The sequence below is a fragment of the Pan paniscus genome, chromosome 23 (assembly GCF_029289425.2).
Source record: "Pan paniscus chromosome 23, NHGRI_mPanPan1-v2.0_pri, whole genome shotgun sequence".
NCBI lineage: Eukaryota > Metazoa > Chordata > Mammalia > Primates > Hominidae > Pan > Pan paniscus.
The window spans coordinates 30,815,979-30,841,998 of record NC_085927.1 but is presented as its reverse complement, the minus strand read 5'-3'; the positions used below and the strand labels follow the sequence as shown (position 1 = coordinate 30,841,998).

The 26,020-nt window shown below is 47.9% G+C and overlaps 2 protein-coding genes and 1 pseudogene across 8 annotated transcripts in view; 1 reads left to right on the top strand and 2 right to left on the bottom strand.

Moving 5' to 3' along the window:
* Positions 1–4,269, top strand: part of LOC117977441 (uncharacterized) — a 31,378-nt gene extending 27,109 nt beyond the window's left edge. For 3 of the 7 annotated variants that reach the window (XM_063603467.1, XM_063603468.1, XM_063603466.1), the window contains one exon: positions 3,831–4,268. The gene's annotated coding sequence lies outside the window, so the exon portion shown is untranslated. Of the gene's footprint in view, positions 1–3,830 lie in introns of all 7 variants that reach the window. The other 4 variants (XM_063603463.1, XM_063603465.1, XM_063603469.1 and 1 more) reach the window with 4 other exon arrangements.
* A 7,195-nt stretch (positions 4,270–11,464) lies between these two features.
* LOC117978243 (breakpoint cluster region protein-like) lies at positions 11,465–15,663 on the bottom strand. The gene is made up of 3 exons (XM_063603236.1): positions 15,443–15,663; positions 14,805–14,967; positions 11,465–12,949 (listed from the first exon to the last, which is right to left on the bottom strand). The coding sequence occupies exons 1-3, from the start codon at positions 15,661–15,663 to the stop codon at positions 12,788–12,790; spliced, it is 546 nt and encodes a 181-aa protein (XP_063459306.1). The 3' UTR covers positions 11,465–12,787.
* A 1,607-nt stretch (positions 15,664–17,270) lies between these two features.
* On the bottom strand, positions 17,271–17,975 carry LOC134728392 (uncharacterized; annotated as a pseudogene).
* Positions 17,976–26,020: the final 8,045 nt, after the last annotated feature.

Here is a 26,020-nt window from a genome sequence, read left to right as displayed (position 1 = left end):
CAACATTTTTGTTTGCATATCATCCCTGCAATCTATGTGCAAATAGAAGCATGCACCTGGAATGCAGGCTGATGTGTGATCGTGTATACACAAAGTCCTCTGCACCTCTGCATATATCACTGGGCAATGCACCTTAGTTATCATTCCACATTTCAAATGTAAATCCATTGTATTGTTTCAGAGCTATGAAGTACTGCACCCCATGACTATTCCCAAAATTACTTAAGCACCCCGCTATGGGTATCCATTTGTTCTGTTTCCAATCTTGCTCTTATAACCAATGCTGTAGTGAACAGCACTGTGTTGAGAAGTGGTGAACGTGGGCATCTTTGTCTTGTTCCCGTCCTCAGGGGGAATGCTTTCAACTTTCCCCCATTCAGGAAACTGTTGGCTGTGGGTTTGTCATAGATAGCTTTTATTACCTTAAGGTATGTCCGTTCTATGCTGATTTTGATGAACGGTTTTAATCATAAAGAAATGCTGGATTTTGTCAAAGGCTTTTTCTGCATCTATTCAGATTATCGTGTGATTTTTGTTTTTAGTTTTATTTATGTGATGTATCACATTTATTGACTTGCGTATGTTAAACCATCCCTGCATCCCTAGTATGAAACCCACTTGAATCATGGTGGATTATCTTTTTGATATGCTGTTGGATTCAGTTAGCTTGGTTGTAGCATTTCTTTTTATTCCATCTGTGGAATGTATTGGTTTAAATAATGAAAACATGTTCTATCCTCACTGCTTAGCACTTTGTGTTTCTTTAATAGCCTTCCCAACAGGGCAACATAAAAGCAGGAGCCCTGCTAGTCACCCCTTAACCCGGAATCCCCCCTTCTCCACAGCTCGCTCATTGGACAGGATAGACTGGGAGCCCAGGCTTCAAGGTAAGGACGTGCTCTGTCACCTAGAGGTGCAGTGCTTGGGAAGGCCAACCTTGGAGGGTTGCCTGCCAGCTTTACAGTGACAGAGGTGTTGGGAGGGACTGACCACCAGTGCATAAGGCTGTGCTTTGTTGGTGACATAAAGGATTGTTTCACAGGTTGTTGGGGAGGGACAATCCCAAGGCCTCCCCTGGCCCTGGTGCTGGCTCTGCACAAAGGCAATAAGAGAGGGATGCTGGTAAGGGCTGACCTGTTGCTGTGCTGGGGAGGAAGGTGCTGGGCTGAAATTCAGGAGGCTGAGGATGCAGCAATCCCATAGGAGGTACGTGACCTTCAGGATACATTTTCTTCATTGATGATCAATGGAAATGAGAAATCACTGACTATTTTTTCTATCATTGGAATCTACTCTCCACTGCTCATGCTGTTCCTGTCTTTTGGGGAAGATGGAGGATCAATCAGTGTGCGCTGCACTGAGTGGAAGGAAGGAGAACTGTGACAAAAATTAAGGAAGGATGAGAGACGGGAGGGCCCTTCATCCAGCTGCTTGCAGAGTCCTCCTGAGGAGGAAAGCCCCGTGGCTCCCTGGCGAAGGAGCAGTGAGGGCTGCGTGACTCCCACAGTGAAGTGTGTGGTATGTCTGAGGACACCCAGGCTGGTGGTCCATGAGGAGCCAGTGGCAGAGTGAGAAGCAGAAAGGCCAGGAGGGTGGCTGGAGGCCAGGCTCTGAGTCATTCTCCATGTGATGGAAACAGCCGGAGCCCAGTGGGCTTGGAGGTACAGGATGCGGTGGCTGATGACAGAACAATGTGGAGAGAGGCGTCATTTGTCAAATCCTTACTTTGTTCTGGGCATTGTGCTAAAAATTCTGATGGCTCATCCCATTTAGGGGCTGAAAGTTGCAGAGGTTTAGGAAGCTCACCCACGATACTGGAGCCCCCATCTCCTGCCCTAGTGCCGTCCACCTTCTCACCCAGCCACCACCTGTTTCAGGGGAACACACAGAAGTGGTAACCTCTTATGGATAGGCAAGTAAATTCTGCTGTTTTTGTTATTCACAGAAAAACACTGGCTCGTGTGGGTTGGGAAGGTGAAATACCAGAAGTATTTCATCTAGTTATTTCTACCCATGCAACTCCTATAGTATTGAAATGCATAGGTTAGCATTTTTGGCCAATTTACTCAGCATTCTGGGTTAAAGGCTTTTATTTATTTATTTATTTATTTATTTGTTTGTTTTCGAGATGGAGTTTCGCTCTTGTTGCCCAAGCTGGAGTGCAATGGTGCGATCCTGGTTCACTGCAACCTCCGCCTCCCAGGTTCAAACTATTCTCCTGTCTCAGCCTCCCAAGTAGCTGAGATTATAGGCACGTGCCACCACACTGGGCTAATTTTTTTGTATTTTTAGTAGAAATGAGATTTCACCATGTTGGTCAGGCTGGTTTCAAAATCCTGACCTCAGGTGATCTGCCCTCCTCGGCCTCTTAAAGTGCTGGGATTACAGGCGTGAGCCACCATGCCCGCCCTAAAGTCTTTTAAAATTCACTTGTATAAGTTGACTTAGTTTTCTTTTTTTTTTCTTTTTCTTTTTCTTTTTTTTTTTTTTATTGATCATTCTTGGACTTAGTTTTCTTTAACCTTGTAGAAAAATCAAAAATGGCAATCTCTTTTATCACACAAATAACGTCTTTTTAATGGAGTGATTTTTTTCTAATTGAGGTATTATGTACTTTTCATTTACTAATTATTGTTTACATTTGAAGTGTTTTATGAATTAATATTTAATTGCATAGATGAAGATTACTAGTTATAGGCATTTTACTAACCAATACTCATTAAGCATAGCGTGGATTCATATGACATCAAGGAGCTATTTTATTTGGTAAAACGAAAAAGCACAAGAATGAACGAACGCAAGAACTGAAACAGTGGAGACACCTAGAATGACTTGTCTAAGATCTAAATCATTTTGTTGTCTTCCCAGCGTACTTATTATCCTGATCATTGTCATCAGCATTGTTTGGGTCCTTTTAGCACAGATTTCTCAAAATGGGTAACTCCATAACAGTTGGAAGCTTATGAATTCATATAATTTGTAAGAGGTCAATTTGGAAGTACCTATCTATTTTAAAATTCCAATAACCTGGGAATTTCATCCCATGTCTAGAGTCTTCTATGTAAAATATTTCCACAATTAGGAGAAATATGTGCATGGGGATTTTCTATGTAGCGGTGTTTTGATAGAATAGAAAAATGGGATAAACCAAATTTCCATCACGAAGGAAATAGTAATATGCTGAATAATAATACAGCGAATATTATGCAGGCTTTAAACATCAAAAAAGAGTTCAACTTCTGACTTCCGATGATGGTGTTGAAGCAGGTCACTGCTGGTTTACATTTGATTTTCATGTGGGAACTCTGGAAGTCTGCCTTAGTGATTTTACATGTGGCTAAATTGAGCTAATGACAAGCTGTTCGAAGTATGGCAAAATGGAACTTTAAAACAGTATCTTGTCAGCAACCAAGTGGACCTGTTTCACGTAAAGCCCATGCATTCATCTGCCTGCCCATCATTCTGTCTGTCCATCATTCTGTCTGTCCACACGGGCATCATTTGTTAGTGGAACTGAGTGCCCACTGTCGAGCTGACAAGCCCATAACCTCCCTGTTCCTAGTCACACATTAATTCTTCAACAAGTCCCTTTTGATAGATTGTGATTAAGCTTAGCTGCTATTTCCAATTGCTTCCCCACACGTACTTCTCACTGTTCTCCCATCACACCCTTCAGCCCATCCATGCGGGGTTCCTTTGCTTTTCCCACCTTACACCAAACTCCCTATTTTTACTCCCACTTTTACCTCCTCTCCAAGACAAAACAAACAAAACTAGCATTTTAAAACTTAGTTGTAATCTTTCTTCCTTCATGAAAATTTCTCCAACAGCCACTCCCACGGTCCTGTGTGTTCCGGATATTTTAAAATAATGGCTATAAGGTTGAGCACTTCAGGATATGCTGTTTTGCTGTGTGCAGATGGAGGCAGTGGCTGGAGTGAATGAACGGCAACACTTGCTGGCAACCGGCAGAAGCTGAGAGACAGGGAACAGGCTCTCCTCCAGAGCCTCCAGGAGCCAGGCCTTTGGACACCTTGAATGTGGGCTTCTGGGAGACCATGCGTTTCTGTTATAAGCAGCCCAGTCTCTGGCAGTTTTTACGGCTGCCCCCGAACACTCATCTATACCTGTCTGACAAGGTCAAGCTCCAAGGAAGGGATTCTCTACATATCTACATTGTTTGCAGATTTTACAATAATCATTTATTCTTGCATGGCTGATCATTGTTAACCAATACAAATAAAATAATAAAGAAATGACCCACATTTTATGTTGGGAGTTTGATCTGCCATTTATCAAGTATGGAATCTTGAACAAGGGGTTAAACATCTGAATGTCTCCATCACTTCATCTCTAAAGTGGGGGTGCTCACACCCACTGGGCTCCCCCTCCAGGTTGGTGCCGGACTCTCCCTGGGCCCCCCTGTTCTCTCACCAGCCACATCCATTCTCCCCCCAGAGGCGCTAGTGACTGTGCGTGGCTTTCCATTCCCACCACGTTTGTCTCTAACCCCAGTGGCAGATCAGTGTAAGAACACAGCTGAGTGCTCCTTGCCTCCTTGCCCCTTCAAGGGCTCCTCACCACCCACCAGATCAGGTGCAAACTTCCAAGCCTTACTGGATCCCCTTCCACATTCTGAGCTCCGCCTGCCTTCCCATCGCTATCCTTCCCCACCTGCCTCCCTGGTAGAGAATAGCAGAGTGTGTGATGCTGTCTGAATGCTGAGCACGGCCTTTTGCAGCCAGTCCACTGTGGACGCTGCCCCTATCGGAGACCTCCACCTTAACCCTTTCCAGCCTGGAGGCTCCTCCCAGGGCCCCACAACAGAAGTGACTTCCCTTGCCTTTGAATTTCTATAGCACAATCCCTACTGCCCCCCGTTAAAACTGCAAAGTCCTTTTGTGGAAAATAACTTTATTCATGACTGTGTTTATCACACTATCTTATGGAGAAGAGATGATCAATAAATATTTGCTGAATAAATGAATAGCAGTTACAAAACACTTGATTCATATGGAATTAATGTTGGTTCTGAAAGTGAAAAATTACAAACAGCACTGATATTCAGCCAGTATACAAGTCTGGTCACAGCAGTTGTATAATACTGAAATACCCCCTGCCACTGACCTTTGGCCCCCAGATGCCTCCCACTGCCACTGCTCTCCCCACTGGGAACCCCTGAAGTTCCCACAGGCTCATAACTAAAGGGCTAATGTCTTGCACAGCAGCGAGCACCCAGGACCGAGCAGCCACATGGCCGGGTCTGCTGGTGAAAGCATCCATTCTGACTGATCAGGACCTGAGGGGCCTCATGGTTACATATTTTGATAATATCCCTAATTATAAATAAGGCTCAGTTATATAGTTTGAAAACAATGCTTCTCCTCATTGCAAAATCTCTTAGAAGACTCCGTAGATCCAGGAACGGAAATGGAAAATGACAGCGTGTCAATCTCTGAAGGTTTTGGGCATTTCCATTAGCACTCCATCTTCATGTAAACCAGAAGATATGCAGTTTCCTGCCTAGAGAGAAGAGAAGACACATCAGCACAGCGGCATGAAATCTTCATCAGAAAACAATGCTTCATTAATCCCTGACAGGACAAGCGTCAGCAAACTTCCAGGCCACTGGATTAAGCCTTCATCTATCCATCACCTTGGAGAGGAACAAAATAGGTGGCCTGGGAAGATAAGCACTATGTTTCTATTAGTTAATATCTAAAGCGGAGGTTAACAAGCTATGGACACACAAGCCAAACCCAGCCCTCTTGGGGTTTTTTAAATCTACTTTCAACTTTTATTTTAGATTCAGCGGGCACATGTGCAGGTTTGTCACGTGGATATGAGCATACTCCCCAACAGTTGGCCTTTCACCCCTCCCCTCCCTCCCCATCCAGTAGTTCTCAGTTGTTGCCATCTTTAAGTCAATGAGTCCCCATGTTTAGCTCCCATTTATAAGAGACAATATGCATTATGTTTTGTTTGGTTTTTGCTGGTTTTTTTTTTTTTAATGGAGTCTTGCCCTGTAGCCCAGGCTAGAGGGCAGTGGCACAATCTTGGCTCACTGCAACCTCCGCCTCCCAGGTTCAAACAATTCTCCCTCCTCAGCCTCCCGAGTAGCTGGGACTACAGGTGCCCGCCACCACGCCCAGCTAACTTTTTGTATTTTTAGTAGAGAAAGGGTTTCACCGTGTTAGCCAGGATGGTCTCAATCTCCTGACCTCATGATCTGCCCACCTCAGTCTCCCAAAGTGCAGGGATTACAGGCATGAGCCACCGTGCCCAGCCTTTTGTTTATTTTTTGACGAGACCGTTCTTGCTCTGTCACCAGGCTGGAGTGCACTGGCACAGTAATAGCTCACCACAGCCTCGTGCTCCTGGGCTCAACTGACCCTCCTGCCTCAGTTTTAGCTTCCTGAGTAGCTAGGACTACGGGTGTGTACCACCATGCCTAGCTATAATAATTTTTATTTTTTTGTAGAGATGGAGTCTTGCTTTGTTGCCCAGGCTGGTCTTGAACTCCTGGCTTAAAGTGATCCTCCTGCCTCGGCCTCCCAAAGTGCTGGGATTAAAGGTGTGAGATCACACCCAGTCTCCAACCCTCTTTTTGCAAGTAAATGTAACTGGACCCCAGCCATGCTCATCTGCCCATGTACTGTCTACGGCTGCTTTTGCTCTATAGGGCAGAGTTAAGTGGTTGCAACAGACACTGCACAGACCACAAAGTCTGAAGTACTTTCTCTCCAGCCCTTTACAGAGAAAGTCTGCCAACCTCTAATCTCAATAACAGGGAAATCAATGACAACCACAAAGTGACAAAGATTGGGTGTCTAAGATGGATGGTCAGAATAAACAAGAGAGAAAGATGAAAAGTAGAAGGAGGATTTCAAATGCAAGCTTCACCTAATCCGTTATTTTTCAAATGACCAGGCCTATCTCTGTAGCTGAAAATCACCTCAAATAGGATCTCTGATATACAGTCTCCAAAAGCTCAGCTAAGAAACTTACAAAGTCTCTCTGCCTTAACTTCATCCACCTTTTTTCTCTCCAGCTTCTCCTCGGTAGTTAATGATTATAAAAATATTTATTGGCTCATGCCTGTAATCCCAGCACTTTGAGGCGGGCAGATCACGAGGTCAGGAGATCGAGACCATCCTGGCTAACACGGTGAAATCCGTCTCTACTAAAAATACAAAAAATTAGCCAGGCGTGTTGGCGGGAGCCTGTAATCCCAGCTACTCGGGAGGCTGAAGCAGGAGAATGGCGTGAACCCACAAGGCGGAGCTTGCAATGAGGTGAGATCCCACTACTGCACTCCAGCCTGGGCGACAGAGCAAGACTCCATCTCAAAACAAACAAACAAACAAACAAAAAAACAGTGTGATGGCCAGGCGCGGTGCTCATGCCTATAATCCAAGCACTTTGGGAGGCTGAAATGGATGGATGGCTTGAGCCCAGTAGTTTGAGACAAGCCTGGCAACATAGCGAGACCTCATCTCTACAAACATTTTTAAAATATGCCAGGCATGGTGTGCAGACTGCATGCCTGTAGTCCCAGCTATTCGGGAGGCTGAGGTGGGAGGATCACCTGTGCCCGGGAGTTCAAGGCTGCAGTGAGCTATGATCACACCACAGTGCTCCAGCCTGGGCAACAAAGCAAGACTCCATCTCTAAAAATAAAATAAAATTTAAAACAAAGATCTTCGCTGTAAAAGAGGTACGCTCAAATGCAATAAAAGCATATAAGAAGGCCGGGTGTGGTGGCTCATGCCTGTAATCCCAGCACTTTGGGAGGCCGAGACGGGCGGATCACGAGGTCAGGAGATCGAGACTATCCTGGCTAACGCGGAGAAACCCCATCTCCTCTAAAAGTACAAAAAAATTAGCTGGGCTAGGTGGCAGGCGCCTGTAGTCCCAGCTACTCAGGAGGCTGAGGCAGGAGAATGGCATAAACCCGGGAGGCAGAGCTTGCAGTGAGCCTAGATCACACCACTGCACTCCAGCCTGGGTGACAGAGCGAGACTCCGTCTCAAAAAAAAAAAAAAAGAAAAAGAAAAGAAAAGTTCTTGTGACATTTGTGTATGAAATCAGCCTTCACTACATGGATAGGACCAGCACGCTTCCACGGCACGACTCTGCAATCTTACTACATTTTTTTTTTACTTTATATTTTATTTATTCCTTTTGAGACAGAGTCTCACTCTGTCACCCAGGCTGAAGTGCAGCCGAGATCTCGGCTCACTGCAACCTCCACCTCCTGGGTTCAAGCAATTCTCTTGTCTCAGCCTCCCAAGTAGCTGGGACTACAGGCACACATCAAAACGCCCGGCTAATTTTTGTATTTTTAGTAGAGATGGAGTTTTGCCATATTGGTCAGGCTGGTCTCGAACTCCTGACCTCAGGTGATCGACCTGTCTTAGCCTCCCAAAGTGCTAGGATTACAGGTGTACATTTATTTATTTATTTGAGATGGAATCTTGCTCTGTATTTATTAATTTATTTATTTGAGATGGAGTCTTGCTCCATCGCCCAGGCTAGAGTGCAGTGGTGCAATCTCGGCTCATTGCAACCTCTGCCTTCCAGGTTCAAGCGATTCTCCTGCCTCAGTGTCCCAAGTAGCTGGGATTACAGGTGCCTGCCACCACAGCTGGCTAATTTTTGTATTTTTAGTAGAGACAGTGTTTCACCATCTTGGCCAGGCTGGTCTCGGGCTCCTGACCTCATGAACCACCTGCCTCAGCCTCCCAAAGTGTTGGGATTACAGGCCTAAGGCACCATGCTCGGCCATATTTATTTATTTAATTATTTAGAGACAAAGTCTTGCTCTGTCACCCAGGCTGGAGTGCAGTGGTGCCATCTCAGCTCACTGCAGCCTCCGCCTCTGAGGTTTAAGCGATTCTCATGCCTCAGCCTCCTGAGTAACTAGGACTACAGATACTCGCCACCACGCAGGGATTTTTTTTTCTATTTTTTTGTAGAGACACAGTTTCACCATGTTGTCCAGGCTGGTCTCGAACTCCTGACCTTAGGTGATCTGACAGCCTCGTCCTCTCTAAGTACTGGGATTACAGGCATGAGCCCCTTGCCCGGCCTCTCACTACATTTAAGTGACGCCATGGCTCGTGCCTGTAATCCTAGCACTTTGGGAGGCCAAGGCAGGTGGATCACCTGAGGTCAGGAGTTCGACACGAGCCTGGCCAACATGGGGAAACCCCGTCTCTAGTAAAAATACAAAAATTAGTCACGTGTGGTGGTACAAGCCTGTAGGCCCAGCTACTTGGAAGACTGAGGCAGGAGAATCACTTTAACTGGGAGGCAGAGGTTGCAGTGAGCCAATATCATGCCACTGCACTCCAGCTTGGGTGACAGAGTGAGATACTGTCTCAAAAAAAAAAGAAAAAAAAAGAGAAAAAAATATGATGCCGGGGCATCTCGGCCTCAATACCTGCATGAGCACAGTCATGTCCAGGCCAGGGCTGCTGATCGAGGTCCGGCCCCATCTCTCCCAGCAGAAAGGGAGTAAGCTTGCAGGGCGGCTGGGGGACAAGATCCCAGGATCTCGGCCTCTGCTCATGGATCAGCTCTGAGACCCCGAGTGAGCTGGGGGTGCTCTGTGCGCATTGGTTTCCCCAGCTGTCAAGTAAAGGGATTGGATGAGGAAGTCTTGTCAAGGTGGAATGATCTCAGATTTGGGGCAGCAGTGAATGATCCCGCTTCCTGGGCCATGCCAGTGGCCCGGCCTCGGCTGAACACAGCCCCAACACTCTGGAATGGGGATGAGGGGGCAGTCAGCTCTTGCTCCTAGTAAGAGAGATGCAACAGGGCTCTGTGGCTGAGCTGGGTGCCTTGCCTCACACCTGTAATCCCAACCTTTGAGAGGCCGAGGCAGGAGGATTGCTTGAGGCTGGGAATTTTGAGAATAGCCTGGACAACATAGCCAGACCCCATGTCTACAAAATAATAATAAAACATACAGCTATAGTCCAAGCTACTTGTCAGGCTGAGGCAGGAGGGTCCCTTGAGTCCAGGAATTGGAGGCTGCATTGAGCTATAATCGCACCACTGCACTCCAGCTTGGGTGACAAAGTGAGACCCTGTCTCTAAAAGAAAAAAAAATTGGCCTGTGAGCATGGGTTTGATTTTCAAACAGGACCCAGAGGGTAGGGACAGACAGTGCTGTCACCCTCAGGTGCTGAACACTCAGAAACGGGCCAGCGGCAGCCCTTTCCTCACCTGCAGACACCAGATTGGGCAGAACAGCACGTGGCACTTGCAGCTCTTGCAGTGAGGGCAGAACCCAGTGTCAACCCTTCTGCCTGTGGGAGGGGCTGCTGAGGCCTGCGGAGAGGCCAGGGTGGAGGCTCGTCCCCTTGTCCAGCCCTTGGCATGGTCTCCACCAGGTCCCCAGCCCACCAGTGCAGGGCGCCCCTGAGCCTGCTGCTGCCACGGGCCCTGTCTCTACCCAGGACATCCCCACACCCTCGCAGTGTCAGGGAAATGATCACGGTGGCGGTGACACTCCGCAGGCAGGGCTGCGGAGAGAAGCTGAGAAGGGTCACACTGCAGGCAGAGGCCCGTGTGACAAGCCCCTCTCACCCCGAGAGAGCTGACCAGGCAGCTCACGAGCAGAGCCACAACCCGGGAGTCCGCGAAAGGTCCTGGCTGGGCTCAGCCACCTCACTGGCCACGGGCAGCCTTTGTCGTGTGAGCCTTGCTCTCCTGGGGAGGCTCAGGCTGACGGCTGATGTGGGCATTGCCGAGGGTAACCTGTGGCCCAGTGGATATGGCTGGGTCTCCTCAAGCTGCATTCATTCAAGTAGGACCCAGGGTGCGTGCCCATCTCCAGCCCAGGGCAGCTCCCCTGTAAGCTGGGTGAGCTACTGAAGCCAAGGCGGGAGGCAGCTGACAACACCCACGGCCCATGCAGAGCTGGTGGAAAGGCTGGACTCAGCAGCAACACCAAATCCCGGACCAGGCAGAAACCACCCAAGACTGAGGGGCTCGTGCCAGAGCGGTGGCCACAGGTAAGAACCTGGGCCCAGGCTGTGTGGCAGGAATCCTCCATGTCCCAGGGCTTAGCATAGCAAAGGAAGACCAGCCGGGTCACCCTGGTGGCCATCTGTCCCTGTCCCACCTGCAGAGTCAGAACAGCCTCTCCCCAGTGGGGATCATCTCTCTCTGCCAAAGCAACAGCGGTCCCTGCCCCAACCAGACTAACCCACTCAGTGGAGTTACGGATGCTGCTCCAGCATCCTAACACTGCCCAGCTGGTGCCTGCCTGTGCTCACCCACACCCCCCAGGCTGGCCTTCCCTGCAGCCTGGGCTTGGCCACCTTGGCCTGATTGAGCACTGAGGCCTCCTAGGCACCCAGCCCCATCACTGCACCTGCTGCTTCCAGCCCCACCCCACCGGCTCAGGGGTTCTTCCCAGCGGCGCTGATCATGAAATCAACATGCACACAAGTCGTCTCAGGAAACTTTTTAATGAAAGTGTTGGCCACGGTGGTGTGTAGGTGGCTGAGCTCAGATTGCAGCTGCTAAGACACCAGCCACTTACCAAGAGAAAGCCAGGCTGCTTCAAACCCAGGGCCCGAGGCAAAAAAGCATCACTTCTGGTCGGGGAGTCTGGAAGCCATGCCTTGTGGGAGGTCACACTGGCATCTAGGCCTTCGCCTGCATTGCAGAAGGAGAGCCGGGTCCCCCTCCTGGAGAACGCTGCGTTCCCCAGCCCCACACCGGCTTTGCCACCACACAGGCTTTTGAGGCAGGAGGTGGGTAAGACGTAGCTGTAGACCCAAAGCAACCACCAGCCCTGGGACCCTGCGGGAGAGGAGCACTTTTAGAACATGGAAAAGTGTGGTCATCCCATGATTAGACAGCACACATCCTACATAAATAAAAAGTCGTATGGGGAAGGAGGTTGGGGAGGGAATAAAAAATTGGCACAGACATTGATAGACTGGTTTCCAGTTTCAAGGTAACAGATGCACATCATGAGACCAGAGGAGGCAGAGACAAGGGCTGGATTTGGCTTTTCTAAGCAACATGTGTTCCTGTGCAGGGCTGAATGGTCGCTGAGACAGAGATGGAAGCCAGGACAGGGGAGCCCACCGGGCCCAGATAGGTACAGAGAGCAGAGGCTCCTGTTCTGTCCTCGCCACCCATGAGGGTGACACTGCTTGTAAATGGTGGCTGTGCTCTCCCAGCAAGAAAAAAGCACAACTAAATCCACACTGCACAAAGACGCAGACAGAAAGCCTTCAAGTGGCTCTGTTTTCTGCTCCCTGCCTCATCAGGTCCACAAGCAGAGAGGAGTGCCAGGCACATGGCCCCGCTGTCAGGCTCCCCAGTGAGCTGCGGGCTCAGCAGGAGCTGCCCAGTGACACACAGGGGACACCCACTCCTGCCACCTTGGGAGCAGTTGCCAGACAGAGCCGCACTGGGTGCTGGTGTCATCCAGGGACCCCCACACACTTCCTTAAATGTGATCCTGCTTCCCTCTGGGCAGCTGCATCCTCTCCTCCTGCAGGACTGTCTGGAAACTTGGCTCTCAGTTTGCTCTCCCTTCTCTCCTCTGCCTGCCCCAAGCCCCTCTTTCTAAAAAAGTGATGCCATGTTCATGGGGTTATTTCTTGAAAATACTTGGCGGCCTCCATGCTTCTGTTTTCTTTGAGCCAGGTGGTCAGGAGGGCTTACAAAGAATGCCTGGGCTCCCCCGCAAGTGCCGGCAGATGGGGTAGCAAATGGTCCTGTGCCTCCACCTGCTCCGGGAGGGAGTCTCCCATCTCTAGGCCTGGCCCCTTCCTAACCCTCCATGTATCCTGTTCTCCAGAGACTTCAGAATCCACTCCTGAGAACAGCGGAGCCAGGCGCTTAGAGGAAGACCAAATGCTGCCAGGACACGGATTGTCCAGGGATTACATTCCAGCATCTCATTAGGTATCTGGATCTGTTCGGAAAAAAATTAGAAACTATGTATAAAACTTAAAAATATTCAAGTATCAAAAGGTTATTTAGGATGAAAGTTTTAAAACAAGTCATCAGCAAGCTGCTACCACCAAGTGGAGACTTATACAAAAGTTGAGCGAGTCCACTGAGCTGAGAGGACAGAAATGAAGTCACCTGTGCTGGGGCAGGGGCAGGGACACTGGGGGCAGGGAGTGTGTGGGCAGAGAAGCCAGAGAAGTCCAGGCCTGTGGAAGCCAAACAGGAGAGCGTGGGCCGGAAGGGCGGTCAGGATCGGGGGACGAGGTCGCTCTCCCTGGAGAACGAACCCTAAAGTGCGTAGCCTGGGATTCCCTCCCTGGGGGTCCTGTCCCCCGACATTTCACGGGCCTTCTGAGCTGCCTTCCAAGGAGGACTAACACGGCAACAAAAGAACCATTTCTGCAGAAAAATCCTTCTGGGAAGAAAAAGAAGCAAGCCAAGAATGGAGTGAAAACGCTACCCAGTGCTGACTAAGCCTCTCAAACCCTGTTCTAAGTGGAGCGTGGTTTCTAAGTCAGGGAAATGGAAGAGGCCCCACCCACACAGGGACAGGGCCACGGCCCCCACAGGATGAAGCAGCAGCGTTTATTCAAGATACAACAGTGAGGGAATCCAGTCACGTTCCCTTCTCCCCAGAGAGGGCGCTTCTTGACAAGTGATTCAGTAGAAATCTTTTAGACTCTATAAGTTAAGTTCATAAAAACCACTGCTTTCACCCTGTCTCCCAGGGCCAGGCCTGGACTCCGAGATGAACTGGTTTGGGGCGCCCTCGGGTGGCCACATAAAAAACCCACAGTCTGAGGCCAGCCTGGGGCTTTCAGACCTGGGCGGGATCTGCCCAGGCCACCTGTCCTTCTGCTTTGGGCCGCTGTCTCTTGGCAGATGGCCTGACACCTGGGGGTGGTCCAAGGATGCCTCAGAAAATCTTGATTCCCACTCTACAGATGGCCGGATTAGCCAGAGGTTTCCAGGCCGTCTGTCTGCCTCCAGGAGATGGACTGGGACCTTTAGACATCGGTGGACAACAGGATGCTCTGTCCCTTGCTGTCCAGGGCAGGGATGGCCTCCAGCCGCAAGAAGTACAGCAGCACCTCGACCTGCCCTCGCAGAGTGGGGAAGAGGAGAGTGGCTCAGAGGGGGGCTCACAGCTGCTGGTGGGGAGGTCTTTGGGGCCCAAGCCCCCAAGTCCACCTCAGGTGCTAGAAACCCCTGCTGGTGTCATGAACCCCTTACAGTGAGACGGGGGTGGGGTGGGGTCCTGACAAGGCATGACTTGTTGGGTGGGGGGTGGTTATTTATTTTAGAGATGCACAGGGCCTTGCTCTGTCCCCCAGGCTGGAGTACAGTGGCTCCATCATGGATCACTGCAGCCTCTAACTCCTGGGCTCAAGAAATCCTCCTGTGTCAGCCTCCCAGATACCTAGGATTACAGATGTGTGCCACAATGCCTGCCTAATTTTTCTTTGTATTTTTTCTGGAGATGGGGTTTGCTACATTGCCCAGACTGGTCTCAAACACCTGGGTTCAGTTGTCCTGCCCCGGCCTCCCAAAGTGCTGGGATTACAGGCGTGAGCCACCACACCCGAACACTTGGGGTGGTTTTAAGCCCCCAGCAAGGTGCACCAGCAGGACCAGGAGGTGGCCTGGGCACCCCCTATCACTCCCATCCATGCAAACCTAGGCAAGTCCCTGTCTCTGAATCTCAGCCACCACCACATACAATGCAAGTCGGAAGATGGGCAGGACTGGGGGTGGGGCAGGCAGAGGCCACCTCTGTCAGACTGGGGTTGCATGGGCTGGAGGCTGTCTTCCCATACCTGGGACATGACCTCCAAGGACCAGCTGTCAGTCATGGCGATGGGCTGGCTGGGGTTGGCAGGGAGCTTGCTCTCCTTCTCGGAGGGCCGGAGCAGCGTGGGGCCAAAGACAGTGGCGAGGTTGTGCAGGGACATCTTATTGACTGCCTCCTTCTCTGCCACCCTGTAGAGGACCGAAGCAGAGGGTGCTGTTTCAATGCCACCACCAGGAGAGAGGCAGAGGGGCTGTGCCGTGCTAGAGTCCTCAGGGAGGGAGTGACCTCGACCCTGGCTGTGCTGCAAGCTGACTCTAGCCTTGGTACTTCTGGGTCTCAGTGGCCCGGGACAAGGGGCCAGCTCTGGGCTGATGGGGAGGTCTTCATGATGTGCTTGGGAGGGAAGAGGCGGGTCCAAGTGCACTGCTGGCCACGGCCAAAGCTCTGAGCTCTTTGTTAAGGCCACAGTGCAGAGGGAGGAGGGTGGCAAAGAGGAGAGGCAGGGGTGGGGGTGGCAGTGGTGCTAGTCCTTAGAAGCAGTGAGTTACTGCAGACAGGGGTCAGGGGAAAAGGTCCTTGGTGCTGGGGGTCTGGTGGGAGCAGAGGGGCACCCCACGGCCTGGAGACCTGGAGTCCTGGGCAGCCACAAGAGAGCTGGGCTACCTTTCCAGGTGGTCTAGAAGGAAAAGGAAGGTGAGCAGGTTGGCCTCCGGCAGGGACGACAGCAGGTTGAGCATGCAGCTCTTCTTTGCAACTGGGTCTGAAAGAGCTGCAGGAGGCAGTGGGTTACTCCTCTGGGTTACGACAAGCCGGAGACCTCTCCCGAGGTGGTCACATGGAGTGCCTGGGACACGAGTCCTTGCACAGTTTAGGCTTGTCATCATCGTCACACCCACAGCGCTGGCCACCAGTGAGGACCCTGTGAGGGGCACCTGTGTGGGGTGTGAACCACCTGAACGCCTTTTCTCTACCTCACAGGGGTCAGCAGCACCCGGCGAACAGCAGCAGGAGGAGCCGCTAGAGCAACTGCTCATGGGCAGAACTGCCCTTGGGCAACTCCTGCCACCACCCCCTCCCCAGGGAGCCCAAGACAGGGGAGGCTCAGCATGGAATGAAACAGGGGAGTGAGGGACACAAGGAGGTGGGAAGTGGGAGGGTCCCAGCCCCACCAAGTACGCAGAGACCCCCTCGTTGTCCTGGACACCACAGGGGCACCTGCAGGCTGGGAGACCAGGTCCTCTGTGCATGGGCCCGGGAGGCAGACCTGCCCTAAGGGTGATGCACAGGCTACAGGTGCTGCACGCTCCAGCGCCCACTCTAGACATCAGCCTCCAGGTTGACTAAGGGTCAGGTCATGTTTGAAACCATGCTTGGCTGGACCAGGACCCATGGCAAGAGCACCTGCGCACCAGTGTTTAGCCCTGGTCTGCAGGAAAGAGGACAGCAGACTTTAGGACCCCACAGCACGGCAGTGCTGACCATTTCACCCACTTGGCCTCCTTGAGAAATATGGATGGGGAGCCCTCTGGGGATGTGCAAGGCCTTCCAGGATAGGCTCAGTTTTGGTCCCCTGCTTTTTGAGGTTGGGTTAAAATTCCGACCATGGCAGAGGAAGCACAGCTCAGGTTCCCACACCTCACTTTTCACAGCCTCTGAGGGCAGCAGTGCACGTGGAGGAGACGTCTCCCATGAGGCCAAGGCCTCCAGTGCTCACCGATGCCCTCTGCGAAGTTGGGGTAGAACTTGTCAGTGAAGAGGGGCTCGGGCAGCTCACGGAAGTACAGCTTCAGCGTGCCTGCGATGGCGTTCACGTCCATCTCGCTCATCATCACTGACACGTCCTTGTTATCTGGAAAGAGCACGGAAATGCAGCGGCCTCCTTGAAGATCCTGAGTGAGTCGCCCACCATCCCTGCCTTGGCTAAAGCACCGTCCCTGCCATGCTGACCACTATGTGGGTCCCTCCTGGGCTTTGAGCAGCTCATCTGACTCCTCCCAAGAGCTGTGCATGGTTCTGTGTCTGCAGAGTTGATAGGGGTGCGTGGGCATTCCCATTCCTCTCCCCTGCTTGGCCTGATGTGATGGCCAGGAGGAGGCCAGCGTGGCAGGACACAGCGCCTGCGTGGGGATTGGGTGGCTCTGCCCTGTACATAGCAACCACCCCTGCACCAGTGTCTTCTGATAGCAGGAAGGCCGTGGGAGAATCTGATTGGTTTCAGTGTTTGAACCGGTGTCTTCCTTTGGACCCAATTGGCCATTGGTGCTTACATCCTCACCACAGGCCAGGTTCATTCTGGGCCCCCAGAGGGAGCTGAAACTACCACAGGGCCCTCCCAGGGATGCTGGGCATTCTAGGGGTCCTGGTCAGGGTGGGTGGTGTGTGCTGCAAAGAAGGGTCTGCAGGCACAAAATCCTGTTGCTTTGAAGATGCTGGGAAGGACCCTCTGGGGTCTCAGTGCCCTCCCCTGGCATTTGAGGCAGGTCTGGGTCCTTCAAAGCCTGTGAGGGTTGGTGAGATGGAGGCGGAGTTGCTGCAGCCCCGGCCTGCGCTGAATTTCATCAGTGCCCTCTGCCCACCACATCCTCATACAGGGCAGTGGACAGACCGCACTGAGTCCTGGGCTTCCACCTCCTGTCCACCCCCAAGGCAGGAAGGCCAAGTCCCCACAGAAGCCCCTGGTCCACCGCACCAAGTGGCACGAGTGGGTACGATGGTGTAAAAACTGGCTTCTATAGAAGCTGTTTGTACAACTCTTGTTTTCTCTTTTTAAAAATAATAAAACAGTAAATGAAGAAAAGACACAGAGAAGGATGTGACATGCCTGGGCCATGGAGCACTCTGAGATCTCATCGTGGACACCACTGCCCACACCTCCATCCCGTCCTGCGCAGGCCGACACTCACTGGCGTCGAAGGCTGCCTTCAGTGCCTGGATGTCTGCGGCCACACCGGCCGGACACGCGGTAGATGCCCACCTCCTCCATGCCTCGGCGCTCGATCTCCTCCTCGCACTGGCGCACGATGTAGGGCACCTTGGACCTCTCTCTCCTGCGGGAGGAGGGAATGCTCTCAGTGTCCTAACAGCCCTGCTGGGGCCATAACACAGGAGACCTGCTCCCTATCTGCACACCCGGAGGTGGGGTGAGGACGGTGACGAAGGTACCCAGGTCTGGGGCTGCACACAGAGCCTTCTGCATGCCTGTCCTCCCTCTGCAAGCGCTGTCCTCATTGCATGTACTTTCTCAGGAACCTTTCAAGTGGCCAGAACCCCTGGGAATCACACATGATCTTTGCGGGAAGGTCAGGAGGCCTGTCTAAGTCAAGTCAGCACAGGAAGGGCATCTGACAGATTCCAGGCCTGGGGTTAGCTGCCTGTGCCCCCAGCTGGGAGATCAGACCCGGTGTTGGTCCTGCCACCCACGTGCTGTGTGAGAGGAGAATCCCTGACCCCTGCCCTGGGCCTTAACACACATCCGACGAATGAATGAAGGGTTGCCTCAGCACCGGTGCTCCAAGTCCTGCGATGCTAAGTGCTTTTCTCCTCTGAGTCTTAGCAATGGACAATTCCAATACCTCCACACAGGACACTAGAGTAAGAATCCTTCACAGTTAGAACGCAGTGCTGTGCGGAGGCCTTAACTTGAGTTCTGTTTTGCACCTGGATTTACCAGCACATCAAAGCTGCTTTGCAAGCCCCCTCATTAGCAGGGCTTATCTGGGGGAGCTGCTGATGGAGTCCTCGCTGCTCATGCCCACAGCCCTCCCAGAGTGCTATGCGAGTGGCTGCCGTGCAGTTGGGGGTGGGGCGTGGTATTTAGACACAGATAGGAGTCCACGGTATGACTGATGGAGGCCCCGGCCCACGTGACCAGCAAGGTCAGAGGCCCAGCCAGATTCCATCCTGGGGAAGCAAATGAATTCTCAGAGGAAGTGGTCTGTGTCTGCATGAACTGCTCTCAAACCAACAAATAGGCTTCTCTTGGCAACTGACTCGTGACAAAGGGTTCAAGATTGTTTGAAAAAAAAAAGGGGGGGGAACAGGGAGGCAGTAGGTCCTGGAAAAGTAAATTCTTTATTTTACAATAAGAAAGTGATTACATATTTTATTTTTTTTTACAATGGTGGAAAATTAGAAGTGATTGTGAAAATGATGTCTACCCGCCTTGCTGATGAGTAGGATGTGATTTGGCTCTTTAGGAAACTGAATTTGCAGAACTTAAGAATATTGATTTATAAAGGGCATGGCCACTGACCCAGTCCATCTTATGCAAATCTGGATGCCATAAATAATATTTAAAAATGAAAGTATTGGGGTGGAGGTTGCAGTGAGCGGAGATCGCCCCACTACACTCCAGCCTGGTCAACAGAGTGAGACTCTGTCTCAAACCAAAAAAAAAAAAAAAAAAAAAGAAGAAGTCATTCCCAACATTGCTCATCAAATTATGACCATAAATTTCCAGGATCAGACTAACGGCTAAAGAGACTGATGCATCAACACCAGGCAGAGAATAAAGCAGATTTTTTTGTTGTTGTTCTGGAGAGCTTCTAGGAACTTGAAAAATACATATGCCACACTCTTAAGACCCGGTGGTTCTTAATCAGGGATGTTCATTAAAATGCTGGAAAACTGTAAAGACTTCCAGGTCCCATCCAAGGAGATTTTGCTGCTGATTGACTGGCTAGTGGCCTGGCCATTGGTATTTTGAAAAATCCCTCCAAGTGATTCTTTTACATCCCAGCTAGAAAACCCTAAATTAAAGGTGAAAAACCAGACACCAAGTGGCATTTAAATAAATGTCAACCTTAACTCCACAAAGCATCTGGTTGCATGTGGACAGAAAGAGAAGGAAAGAGGGCCCTATATCTGGATAACTTGGAAATGTGCTCCCCCTAGCAAGATATCTACCAAAATTAAAACCATATTTGAGGATGCTGGCATTGCGAGCAATATATAAATGATGCATGTAACATCACTTAATATGATCTTATTTTTAAAAATGAGTAGAGTGGTGTTTTCTAGCTGTTAGTTTTTCCAAATATCAATATAGAAATTAGCCTTCTGCAGCTGCAGAGGCAATTCAGTTTGCAGCTTGCTTGCATGTGGCCTAGAGCCACCCAGCCTGATATGTACTAATTTTTTATGTTTAACTTGCCAGAGTAGAAACTCAGTTTCTGGGCCAGGCATAGTGTCTCATGCCTGTAATCCCAGAACTTTGGGAGGCCAAGGCAAGCAGATCACAAGGTCGGGAGTTCAAGACCAGCCTGGCTGACATAGTGAAACCCTATCTTTGCTAAAAATACAAAAATTAGCCCGGCATGGTGGCAGGCACCTGTAGTCCCAGCTACTTGGGAGGCTGAGGCAGGAGAATCACTTGAACCTGGGAGGCAGAGGTTGTGGTGAACTGAGATCATGCCCCTGCACTCCAGCCTGGGCAACAGAGTGAGACTCCATCTCAAAAAAAAAAAAAAAGAAACTCAGTTTCTGGTTATATCTGATCTTTATTTTTTATATATCATCTAAGCTATAAAGTTATATTCCCTATTTGTGATCTTAAAAGAAGGACTCCAGGAAAGTGTTCAAATATTCATATATCTAAACTGGAACATATGTTTATATTTTTTAAAGTAGCCTGAGAGGTTGGCAACTAAAGTCATATGTTGAATGATCATTTCTCAAGAGTTTCATTTTATGGTCTTTCTCTTGTTCTGTAAAATGTGGGCATGGATAGATATAAAGTGCCTGGTGTCCATGCTTTTGTGAAATCCCTTCCTCTTCCATGTGAATGGGACCTGTGACTTTCTTCTAACCCAGAGAACACAGCAAAAACGATATGATTTATCTGAGTCCATTGATGACATTGATTACGACTTCCCTTCACCACATTATTTAGGACTGCGTCGTAGGAGACTGGGACACATATCCACTTTGCTGGCTTGATGAAGTAAACTGCTAAGTTGAGGAAGCCCACATGGCAAGGAACTGTGGGCAGCCTTCAGCCAACAGGCAGCAAAAAGCTGAGCTCCTCGGAGCTACAGCCTCAAGGAAGTTACTTCTGCTAACAACCTGAAAAAGCTTGGAAGCTAGTTTCTCTCTAGTGGAATTTTTAGGGAAGAGCATGGCCCAGGCAAGATAAATAATGTAAGTGGAAAAACCTGTCAACAATAAAGGTTTTAAAGGAAAAAAAAACATGTAATTTAGAAAGTAACTGCCAGGAAAAAAAAAAGAGACTGGGCGCAGTGGCTTACTACGCCTGTAATCCCAGAACTTGGGGAGGCTGAGGCGGGTGAATCACAAGGTCAGGAGATCGAGACCATCCTGGCTAACACGGTGAAACCCCGTCTCTACTAAAAATACAAAAAAAAAAAAAAAAATTAGCCGGGCGTGGTGGTGGGCGCCTGTGGTCCCAGCTACTGGGGAGGTTGAGACAGGAGAATGGCGTGAACCCCGGGATGTGGGGCTTGCAGTGAGCCGAGATCATGCCACTGCGCTCCAGCCTGGGCAACAGAGCGAGACTCCATCTCAAAATAAATAAATAAATAAAATATAAGGTCTCAGGAACGTAAAGATTGACATTTACTCCCAAACTATTAATATATGTCCACCCACCTTTCTTGTAGCAAAATCTTAACTTGACGTTTGTTTCAATAGTTATTAAATTTAATTATAATGTCCTAGCCCAAAATACAGTAGAGGTAAACATCCAAGGTACTGGCTTGAGGCCACTGGCCCTGTATCTATAAAGGAGAGGGACCATCAGGGGAGGGAGGGTAAGAAAGGGAGGAAGAGGGCAAACAATTTATCAAAAAACAACAGTAGGCAGGGCACTATGGCTCATGCTTATAATCCTAGCATTTTGGGAAGCCAAGGTGGGCAAATTGCTTGCACTCAGGAGTTCAAGACCAGCCTGGACAACATGGCAAAACCCCATCTCTACAAAAAATCGGCCAGGCCTGGTGGTGTACGCTTGTAATTCCAGCTACTTGGGAGGCTGAAGTAGGAGGATCACTTGAGCCTGGAAGGCAGAGGTTGCAGTGAGCCGACATCATGCCACTGCACTTCAGCCTGAGTGACAGAGTAAGACCCTGTCTCAAAAACAAACACATCAGTTATTCATATTTCAGAGTAAGGACAAAACATTTTTAAGTAGCTGGCAAAGGACATCACTATATTTCAGAGTAAAACAAATAGGAAATGCTTATCATTTGATATATTTTTAAACATTGTATCTGAAAAGTGAACAAAGAAATAAATGTGCTTATGATTAAATTGACTTTGTTACTTTGTAAACTTGTAGCTTTAGACCTGTCTCTTAGCATCACCAAGCCTTGATCTTTTCATCTATAAAATGGGCATGGTAATGCCAGCCTTGCTATGTTTATAGGTCACTTAGGAATGAGGTATGTATGGTGTTGACCATGGTTTCTGGCAAGTGGCATATATTCATTATACCATAGCTCTTTTCAGAAAGCTAAGTCACCACGTACATGTTAATGCAACCTGCTGAAAATAGGCATGGAAAAACTAGAAAATCTAGAAAAACTAGAAAATCACTGAAGAGGATTTTCTTTAAAAAAATACATACTTCAGTGTTTGAGTCATGAAGTCCTTGCCCGTGCCTATGTCCTAAGTGGTATTGCCTGGGTTTTCTTCTAGGGTTTTTATGGTTTTAGGTCTAACATTTAAGTCTTTAATCCATCTTGAATTAATTTTTGTATAAGGTGTAAGGAAGGGATCCAGTTTCAGCTTTCTAAATATGGCTAGCCAGTTTAGTTCATGTCCTTTGTAGCGACATGGATGAAGCTGGAAACCATCATTCTGAGCAAACTATCGCAAGGACAGAAAACCAAACAGCGCATGTTCTCACTCATAGGTGGGAATTAAACAATAAGAACACGTGGACACAGGGTGGGGAACATCACACACCGGGGCCTGTCGTGGGGTGGGGGGATAGGGGAGGGATAGCATTAGAATAAATACCTAATGTAAATGATGAGTTAATGGGTGCAGCAAACCAACACAGCACATGTATACATATGTAACAAATCTGCACGTTGTGCACATGTACCCTAGAACTTAAAAGGATAATAATATATATATACATACACACATACACTTTATCCATGCATCTGTTGATAGACACTTAGGTTGTTCCCTATCTTGGCTGTTGTGAATAATGTGCCATAAATATGGGGGTGCAGGTACCTCTCTGACATACTGATTTCAATTTCCTTGGATATATAGCCAGAAGTAGGATTGCTGGGTCATGTGGTAATTTTTTTTTTTTTTTTTTGAGACAAAGTCTTGCTCTGTTGCCCAGGCTGGAGTGCAGTGGCATGATCTCGGCTCACTGCAGCCTCCACCTCACGGGCTCAAGCAGTCCTCCCACCTCAGCCTCCCGAAGTGCTGGGATTACAGTGTGAGCCACTGCACCTGACCTCATGTGGTAATTGTATTTTTAGTTATTTGATTAATTTTTGTGCCGTTTTTCATAATGCCTGTACTGATTTACATTCACTCCAACATGTACTAGGGTTCCATTTTCTCCACATCCTCTTCAACACTTGTTACCTTTCTTTTTTTAATATTAATCATTCTAACAGATGTAAAGTGATATTGTTGTGGTTTTAATTTGCATTTCCCTAATGATTAGTGCTGCTGGGCATTTTTTTAAAAGAAGGAAATTATGTCATTTGCAACAAAATGAATAAACCTGGAGAACATTACACTAAGTGAAAGAAGCCAGACAGGACAGATAAGTACATGATCTCATGTATATGTGGAATCTAAAAAAGCCAAATTTATAGAAATAACAGGTAGAAAAGGGTTATGAGAGGCTGGGGTGTGTTGGGGGGTACAGCAGACAGGGAGATGCTGTTCAAAGGGTACAAAGTTTTCATTAGGAGGAATAAAGTTTTGAGATCTATTGCACAGTATGGTGGCTATAGTAAATAATAATCTATCATATATTTCAAAATTGCTAAAAGTAAATTTCAAATGTCCCACCACAAAGGTGAGCTGGATGATGGATATGTTAATTAGCTTTATTTAATCATTCCACATTGTGTACACATATCAAAACATCACATTGTACTCAAGACATCTATACAATTGACTTGTCAACCAAAATAATAAAAATAAAGTCTATAAAATGTAAAATAGTTTTGTTACACAGTTTAGTGTTCTTTAAACCATATTGGCTGAGCTTCCTCTTTGTCTTGCCCCTTTCTCAAGTCTGGGTGCTGAATGGTAAATATAGAATCAGTTAATGTTTACTGAGGATCTAGTATGTGCCTCACACTGACCTAAACATTTTATAACTACTTGTTTCAATACCCTGGTGAGGTGGTTTTTATGATTAACCCATTTGGCCTGAGCTAGATGATCTCAGAGAGGTTAAGAAATCTTCAAATCTTCACAAGGCTGCAGAACTACTAAAAGGCAAGGCCTGTATAATTACTTGTTGAAGGAATGAATGATATGAGACTGTTTATTGTTTTAAATTATGGAACAATTTATACTTTGTAAAATGCACAAGTTTTAAATGTTCACTTCTGTGAGCTTTGACAGTTATAGACCCTCATGTTACTATCCCAGTCAAAATATAGAACATTTCCAGAAAATCCTCTCACATCTCTTTCCAGTCAGTACCTTCATGGGTCGAAAACAACTACCTTCTGAGCTCTGTCACCAAAGATAAATTTTTCTTATGGCTGCATTTCAAATAAATGGAATCACACATCCACACTTTTCAATGTCTGGCTTCCTTCTCTAAATACATTTTTCTGTTTTGAGATTCACCCATGCTGTTGTGCGATTCTATAGTTCTATTTTAATCACTGAATATATACTGTTGTGTGATACACCATGGTTTATTTATTTATTCACTGTCAAAGGACATTGGCTCATTTCCAAGTTTGGGTTAACGTAAATAAGACTGCTATGTTAGATTCTAGTACAAGTCTACGTAGGTGTACGTGTGTATACATACACATACATACACATACATACACACATAGACTTGTACTAGAAAAAATGTACTAAATGTACTAAAAAATGTACTAAAAATGTACATTTTTATTTTTCTTGGATCAACAGCTTGGAGTAAAAGTGCTGAGTCATAGGTTAAGTGTATATTTAATATTATAAGAAATTGCTAAACCATTTCCAAAGTAGTTGTTTTACAATTCCACCAGTTTTATGAGAGTGTTGGTTAATTCTTATTTTCATCAACATTTAGTATTATCAGTCGTTTTGATTTTGCCATTACAGTGGCTAAAATGTGAAATCAAATGAAATTGTATCTTGAGATTTTAACTTGCATTTTCCTGACTGTTAGTGATGTTGACCATTGTTTAATATACCCACTGGCTATTTGTATGTCTTGCTTTGCAAACTGTCTGTTCAAGTTTTTCTACTTTTTAATTGGCCTGTTTGCCTCTGTATTGTTAACTTGTAAAAGTTCTTTATATGAGATGAATTATTTGACAAATGCATGTATTACATATATTTCCCCAAGTCTGTGGCTTGCATATTCATGTTTATAGTGTCTTTTGATAACCTTTAATTTTCACTGAAGTTTAACCTATAAATGTCTTTATGTAGGGTTAGAGCCTTCTGTGTCCTTACAAGAAAGTTCTACCTGTTCCAAGGTTAGAAAGAAGTACCCATTTGTTTTCCGTATGGAGTGAGAATGGGATGCAAATATTTATATTTTGTTATTCAAGCAGCATTTGGTACAAAAATTCTTCTTCCCTCTTTGAATTCCCTTGTCAACTTCTGAGTTCACTTTTTCCTCATGCACATTATTGGTAAGCATTTTGTGTAAAATAAACTGCCTTTATCAGAAGTGTACAATTTTTTCAGATATCTTTCCATAATCCTCTAGATTTGAAAGGTGATTTTTGGTTCTCTTGCTGACATGTTATAATTATAGCTCCCTTCTGCTGCCATGTGATTTGCAATCCTTTTTAATCTTTCCATTTAAGACTTTTCTTACTCCTATATGAAAACTATAATTGTGGCCAGGCATGGTGGCTCACACCTGTAATCCCAGCACTTTGGGTGGCCGAGATGGGTGGATCATCTGAGGTCAGGAGTTCGAGACCAGCCTGGGCAACATGGTGAAACCCTGTCTCTACTAAAAATACCAAAATAAGCTGGGCGTGGTGTGTGTGCCTGTAGTCCCAGCTACTTGGGAGGCTGAGGCAGGAGAATCGCTTGAAGCCGGGAGGTGGAGGTTGC